This window comes from Gavialis gangeticus, unplaced genomic scaffold (genome assembly GCF_001723915.1).
Source record: "Gavialis gangeticus isolate Ggan-Ray unplaced genomic scaffold, GavGan_comp1, whole genome shotgun sequence".
In the NCBI taxonomy this organism is placed as follows: domain Eukaryota; kingdom Metazoa; phylum Chordata; order Crocodylia; family Gavialidae; genus Gavialis; species Gavialis gangeticus.
The window spans coordinates 6,878,641-6,886,285 of NW_017729023.1; the positions used below are offsets into that span (position 1 = coordinate 6,878,641).

The 7,645-nt window shown below is 53.1% G+C and overlaps 1 protein-coding gene across 1 annotated transcript in view; it reads left to right on the top strand.

The window, feature by feature from the left end:
- Positions 1-1,387: 1,387 nt before the first annotated feature.
- GRSF1 (G-rich RNA sequence binding factor 1) overlaps positions 1,388-7,645 on the top strand; it is a gene marked incomplete at its 5' end in the record, with an annotated part of 37,587 nt that continues 31,329 nt past the window's right edge. The window contains one exon of the mRNA XM_019516799.1: positions 1,388-1,410. Within this exon, the coding sequence (XP_019372344.1) occupies positions 1,388-1,410 (23 nt within the window). The remainder of the gene's footprint in view (positions 1,411-7,645) is intronic.

Sequence of the window (7,645 nt, forward strand, 5' to 3'; positions counted from 1 at the left end):
TAGCTAAGACAGCGTGAACACCATGGGAAAACTGGCATGGAGGCGTCTTATTGATAAGTAGACTATGAGGATCCAGATCAGGTAAAGCATACACAGCTTGAGCCAGGGCGCCAAGCGCCAAGCTGTCATTGAGGGTGGAAGTGTTTAACTGCACGGCTTTTAACAGCTGGCTTACGGGGGAGGTGCAGTTTAGTGCACCGTCTAGACACTTAGGCCCAATGCATACATATGGCCAGTTAGGTGTGGCGCTTGTCGGAGTGAGCGAAGTCTTGGCTAACACGCTTTCTAAGCTTGAGGGGCGAGAAACTGGACAGCTAGTTTGATTAAAAAGATTAACACAAAGGAGGGGACTATCCTCACAATGGGGATGACTGACAGTTAACAACAGTTTTAAGTCGGCCACACCCGTCAATCAGGTAAAGCACAGCTTACAGTCCATTGCATTGGCAAGGGTGTCATCTGCGCCATCCGCTTCCAGTCACTCTGCTGCTAAGATTCTGAGCATGCTCAAGGTGTTGGAGTTATTGTGGAGCAAATGGAGTAGGGTTCCACAGGAGGACAACAGCAACAGGATTGCGGCCATTGGTATGTCGACCTAACGGCCAGCCGTCTGTCAGTCTGTCCGTCCACCCTCCCCTGTAACGACAAAGACAACAAGTAACTGGACTCTTTTAACTGGTAACTTCTAACTGCTTAGAACGCCTCAAAATCCAATTATGGTGCACCAGACAGGGCCTAGATTGTCCCTGCGGTTCACAGATATAAGTGTTGGGGTAAGCGCCGGCTTCGGTGACATGTCCTGGCAGGGGGATTGGACGGAGGTCGTTGTGGGTGGGTATTGTCGCCCACACGAGCGTGGCGGGCTCATAGACAGGTTTCCAGGCTGGCGGTCCAACCGGATCACGGGATTCCCATAACGCCTTGTCGAAGTTTAGGGAGCTTAACACTTGTGGAAGGTGCGCATCCCAGCTTTTATAGCTTCCATTTTTGCAAAGGCGTAGCTTTTCTTTTAACAGTCCAATGGATCTTTCCACGACGCCATTGCTTTGCGGGTGGTACGGCAAAAGAAGATGCCAGCTAATGTTGTTTTCCGCTGCGAATTTGGCAAGTTGGCAACTATTAAACGGCGGACCACCGTCGGACTGTATCTGTTGCGGGTACTTCCACCATTGTCCTACTTGATGGAGTGTGTGGACGACGTCTTGGGCGCGAGACTTCAAGAGTGGTATTACAGCTAATTGGCGTGTCCCTAAGTCGACTACGATGAGACCCTTGGGTTTTCAGCGAGCTTCTGGGAGTGGGCCGAGGAGGTCTATTTGCCACACTTGACCGGGAGTGAAGTGTGACGGATCATAGGCGTGCTTCTCAGATTTGACGCTGTACTGGGGCTTATCGCGGCTACAGGCGAGGCAGCGATGGGTTGCTTCATCCCAGGCATCGGGTCGGATGTCTCCGCTCTGTCCCCCTGATTGTTTCCAGCAAGCATGCGCCTTGCGCTTTCCTGGGTGGATCCAGAACTCGTGAAGCCATTGGATTAGATAATCGCTGTTGGGCATTGTCAGGGCAGTGGTTATCATACAGCGAGGGCTTTGCAGGTATTCATCAATGCGAGCGTGGACAGGATCAGTATCGGGCTGGTGCAATTTGGTGTGTTTTATCAGTGGGAGCTGGCTGAACTCCGCTAATTAAGAAAAGATCATTTCCCACACGTCAGTGTTTTCCATGGGGTTGGCGACACCCGTTACAATCTTGTATCTGTATTGGCTGTCTACTACCAGCACTGGGACCGGCTGGACATCATCATGGTAAGCGTAGCAGTGTTCAACCATGACTTGGAATCCGAGGAGCTCCAGGCGTTGTGCGTCATCGTCACTGTCTCTTGGCTTCTGCAGGATGCGGTTGCACAGCTTAGAGAAAAATCCAAAGCTCTTACCTAGCTTGGTGGACCCATCAGAAGCCATCCACCTGTCCTCGGTCGTACCGTACAAAAAGGGCCACTTTGCTGCTGTGGGGGCTTGGGGACTGGTGTCTTGGTGGTCCCAATTATACCACTCATAGTGGTGCTGGAGGACTAAGCATGTCCAAATCTTGCTGTCTCCCTGAAAGGTGGGCTCGGGTCGCTCGGGATCTAAGAGGGGTAATAGTGAGGCTCCAGGGGAACACACTTTTCCAGTTCCTGTTGCATACGCAGAGGCAAGCTGAAGGGCTAACAAATGCTTGCTGTTGATCCCATATCGGTGTTGGGTTGCTTGCAAAGTTTTGTGTACACAATGGACAAGTTGGCTGTGCTCGTTGTGGACAGATACAAAGATGTGCATGTTCGTACAACCAACGTGAACTTTGAGCCGGGACGATGGGTCCCATGCCACTAGAGATGTGGTTGCTAGAGCTGTTGAAAGAAGCTGCAGGTCACGTGCATCTTTTGGAGTCCATGGTGACGACTTGCGTGCCTTGTTGCCAATCTGAGACTGAATGCGAGCCAAGATAGGGAGATGTTCGGGGTTAATGAAGTGGCATCGCCAACCGAGGTCTCCAAGTAGCTGCTGAAAGTCTGTCTTGCTCTTCGGCGGATCTTTCAACCAGCACGCGAGTGGTGGTGTGTCGCTGGACAGCAGCGGAATTGATCTTCATTGAGCTCGAATCCCTAAAAGGTCATCCGAGTCTGCGGCGCGAGCTGGGATTTCTTATCGTTCACTGTCCACCCGTGCTCGGTAAGGTGATGTACTAGCTCTCGGGTTGTGGTGGTGACCGGCTGCTCTTCTGGGCCCATGATCGCTAAGTCATCAACGTAGCTCCAGACCTTGACATCAGGATGGGGTTCCGAAAGCTCGCGAGGGTATTGGTGATGGCACTACAAGCAAGGGCAGGTGCGTTACAATAGCCTTGTGGGCAGACGTTCCACTTGAACATTTGCCCGTTGACTGCCATGTTGAGGATGCCAAGGCGGTCATCGATGCTGATCGAATAAAACATGTCTTTTAAGTCGACGGTGGCGCCCCACCATTTCACAGCTTGGTGCTGTCGCATCTGTGACAGTGTTTTGGGGACAGACAAAGCATACGGTGCGGCGAGCGGAGAACAGCGCCTATTGACTTCACGATAGTCGATGACTAGGTGTACAGCTCCTGGTTGGTGAGCTTTAGTGAGGCCCCATCCAGGTGACAGGAAAGCTGAGGCGGTGACAGGAGTGATTTTCCCCTCGTCTTGCAAGCGCTGGAGCAAAGCCTTCAGGGGGTCACTGAGCGGTTCCTTCGTTGGGATGGGCTGGTACCTCCAGGGCCTTGTAGAAAGTAGCAACAGGACGTGCAGTGGACTTGCTGTGGTGACAGGCAGTGTGGTGGCAACTTGGTGCTTAAGCTGCAGTTGACGCAGGCCGGGTATGCCTAGGAGATTTACGTCCCCTAAAACGGCCGTAAGGGGTTTTTCCTCTCCTTTTACCCAAAAGCGCACAACTTGGGTCTGTTTCATTTTGTTCAGGCCTTGAACGAACATGGTAGCCTTGGCGGGTACATGCGGGACGTCAGGGCAGATGACATTGACTTGACCACCAGTATCCAGAAGGAACCGCACATCGCGGGGGTCCTGTAAGCGCTGGGGGTGATAGACGGTAATGCGGCTATAGGGTCAGGAGTCATCGGTTGCCATGGAGCCGACGGTGACAACCAGGTTTTTGAGAGGTAGTTGTCTTGCCAGTTATATCCAAGGCGATCCGCTAGCTGCTGCTCGTCTTCGTCGCTGAGCCTCCTAATAGCTGCCTTGATAAGCCCGGTGCGGTTCAGCAAGAACCCGAACATGGCTCGTTTGTGGGGCGAGCAATCCGGTGGGTGTGAAGCTCTGGCGTCGGGCTGTTGTGGGGGGTGTGATGCGAGTTTAGGGTTTGGTTGCTGTGGGGCAATTGCAAGCACTTGCACTGGTGCAGTCGCACTCCCTGTGTCTTTCAGGCTCTGTAGTTTATGTGAGTGGGCGAGGATGGATGTTACTAGTTGCCCCACTATTCCCATGAGCATTAACTGAAGCGGGATTTGATGCGCCCCTCCATACACGTCGATGGCGGCTTCGACAGCGGTGAGAGTGATCGGGACGTTTCTGGGGTCGGGGTTGACTGTACCCACAGGCTTAACTCTCGCGAGGCTTAGTGCACCACATGCCTCGCGGGCCCGGAATATAACGTTCGGGTGGCTCATGACACACCCGAACGCAGCGGGGTTTAAAGTCATGTTCCACTCCTTTCCCCCGGTCGTAAGCGAGAGGTAACCCGAGAACTCTTCTCTTGCTGTGGGGCTGCCAGCTTGATGGTACACTATGTGGGCCCATAAATCATTGGAGTCCCTTAATGGCCGTGTGCCAGTGGACCACGGGCAATAGCGGACTAAGTCATGCTGCATCATTCCATCATCCCTACCAGATCCTGTTCGTGACGCCATGTCCCACACTGGGAGAGGGGCTTGGCAGCGCCCTCTGGTTCTGGGAGGATCTGGAGTTTACGAGATGAGGAAGGCTCGGAGGTGTAGGTAGTTTCAAACAGGAAAAGTTTATTTACTCACGCCCCTGAGATTACAGTTGGTGGCGGAGGTTGATATGCCGTGCTTCAGTTGCGTTACGAAATACGAGTCAAGACGAGACGGTCCGGATTTAACTGGGTATACGCCTGGGGAAGCAGTGGCGGGAGAACGTTGGGTGATCAGCCCAGGGTAACTACGAGTCTGGCTCGAGTTACAGTTGAATGGCAGTCTCTCCGAACAAAGGACGGAGAGAACTTTTATAACTTCTTATCTTGTTTTACTTTATATTAGCCAGTCATGACTGCAAATGGATTCTCTTTTGTGTGCTCAGGTTTCAACACAGGCTTTCCCCTCCTGTCAAGCCCAGCCGTCAGGACGGGGTGGGGGGGTGGTTTCTTTTCGTTTGTGTGGTACTGGGTCTGATTGGCCACAAGAGGGCGTGTGCGGCACGCTAATCTGATCTTTACACCTTCCAGCCCTAATGTCTATGAAACCTATGAAACCATGCCTGCACCGCCGAGAGGGCAGCAATTGGCTGCACGGGCCCAGGTGGGCGCGGGGCAGGGAGAGGCGAACGGGGGTGGAGTGTCACAATGTTGGTGTCCCCCCAGCGCCCAGCCCTGATGCCCCCCCCATGCCCAGCAGGGTGCCCAATGTGCACATGCACCCCACAGCTTTTATTACTAATAGCCAGCAGGGAGGGGAGGCAGCAGAGAAGAAGGGAGGGGAGTAGGGAGGGGAGGGGAGACAGGGGGAAGCTCCGCTGCTCAGGGAAGGAGTCAGAGGCTGGCAGGGGGAGGGAGCCCCCATACCGGAAGCTGGAGGAACAGGGGGTGGAGGGAGTGTTTACATGGCCACCCCCCACCCCACTCCCCCTTTGGGGTAGTCATGTAAACACGCCTTTGAAATCCATCATTCTTGACAATCATGGGAAAATGTGGATTTTGGGTTACATTTTTTAATCCAAAAAATTGGGGATCTTTTTTTTTTATCAGAGAGAACCAGGATCCCTGGTCATCAGAGGTTCATATTTTAAACTGCCCAAGGTAACAAACGTCCAGCTTGGCCTGATATAAACCAGTCCAAAAGAGGTTAAGTTATAATTTTTCAAGACCTCTGATTGTAGAGATGGGCAATTATTTGGCCGGGATGGCCTCTTAGGGAGTTTTGGTGAGCTCTTGCTGGCTAGGTCAGTACCTCCCCACTTCCCTCAACAGCTCACCAAAACTCCTTAAGTAGCCATCTGGGGCAAATAATTGTGATCTAAGGGCAGAGGTGAGTAGACAGAAGTAGAGGAACCTTTGTTTCCCACTTCTCCCTGCACTGAGTCTCTGGGGCATGGCTAGGCCAGTGCCATGCTGTGTTTCCATGCACCACCTTGGACCATGTGGGTGCAGCTGGAGTGGCTCCTGTCTGACCCAGCCAGGGACTTGGGGTAGGGGATTTGCTGGGGGCTTGGGACAGGTGGTACAGGGAGGAGGTGCAGGGAGAAGTGGGGAACATAGCATGGCACCAGCCAGGCTGGGCCTAGACAACCTGCAACTCCCAGCCCCCTTCTCCCTGTACCCCTTACCCTGCCCTGAGTCCCTGGCACATGGCAGGGTTGGGCAGAACCTGCACCAGCTGTACCCATGTGGCCCAAGGCAGAATGTGGGAATGCAGTGTGGCACTGGCCTTGTGCTGGGGATTTGGGGAGGGGGTGCAGGGAGAAAGGGGCCAGAAGCCACAGGTTATCTGGGCCTGGCTAGGCAGGTGCCCTGCTGTGTTCCCCCCTTCTCCCTGCACCTCTTCCCCACCCCAAGTCCCTGGCATGCAGCCAGGTCTGGCCAGCGCCACACTGTTTGCTCTGCACTGCTTTGGGCCATGTGGGTGCAGCTAGTGTGGTTCCTGCCTGACCCAACTGTGTGCCAGGGACTCAGGGTTGGGCAGGAGCTATGTCAGCCACTCCAGCTGGGCCCATGCATCGCAGCCCAAAGCAGCATGCAGGAACATAGCGCAGCACCACATTAACAGTGCCCATGCCCCTACTAGGCCCTGGCAGGGCATGGAAAACCCACAGCTCATGGCCCTCTTCCCCCTGCACCCTCTCCCCTGCCAGCAGGGAGAACCTTACCTGAGCTTCTACTCACTGGGGGCCAGGCAAATGGTTTGCAAATGGCTGCAAGGTTGGAGCTGTGTGCAGATAGCTTCACTAGACAGAAGCCTGGCCAGGAGCTTGGCGGCCCCTTGCCTTGGAGCATACACTGGGGGCTGAGGAGGACAAGGCAAGCTGGGCCAGGGAGGGGCATGGCTGTAGTTGCTACAGCCAGCTGGAAAGGTGAAGGGTGAGAGCTGCTAAAAGCCAGGGCAGCCACAGGCTGGATAAAATTCTCCTTTACAGGAGCAGCCAAGGACTAGATAGAATCATTTGGAGGGCCAAATGCAGCCCATGGGCCATATTTTTCCCACCCCCCTCATAAGAGGCTAGCATAATAACAAAATGAAAGATTGAAGAAATAGAAGAAAATGCTTTATAGGATACAATCACCAAAATGTGTTCTGTTTGGTACATTTTCGTGACGTGAAGACACAGCTCCTTCCTGGACACTGGTCTTCTAGGGATCACTAGATTAGAGTGAGGGAAAACAGGACTGAAAGAAGCAATCTTTAGCAACCTGCCTGCTAATCTTCACCATCTTCTTTAGTCAGGGCCTCTTTAATGTACAAAATAATACTGCGGTGGGCAATTATTCTGTCTGGAGGGCCACTCAGTGAGCTTTGGTGAGCTGTTGAGAGCCTAAAGGGTAGCCCTGCCCCCCAGTCACCATCTTGGGACCAGAATTCCCACCCCCTGACCTATGCCACCAGAGTCCCTCCTTTTGCCCCTAGAAGTACTCCTTTTTGACACGGAGTGGGGTGCCCTCTTGGACCCAGAAAAAAACCAAATCATACACTAAAAAATCTACCTACTATAACGTATTTTATTACAAAACATATGTTTGTCCTGATCCGGATTTGTGTCCTGTATATAGAGGGGATTGCATAATAGCTCTAAAATAAAGTCTTATTCTTGTATATTGTGTATATGAGGGGGGATGCGGGGTATGGTTGGGAGTGGGTGTAGGATGTGTGTGGGGGGTTGTGAAGGTGTGGGGGTGTGTGGG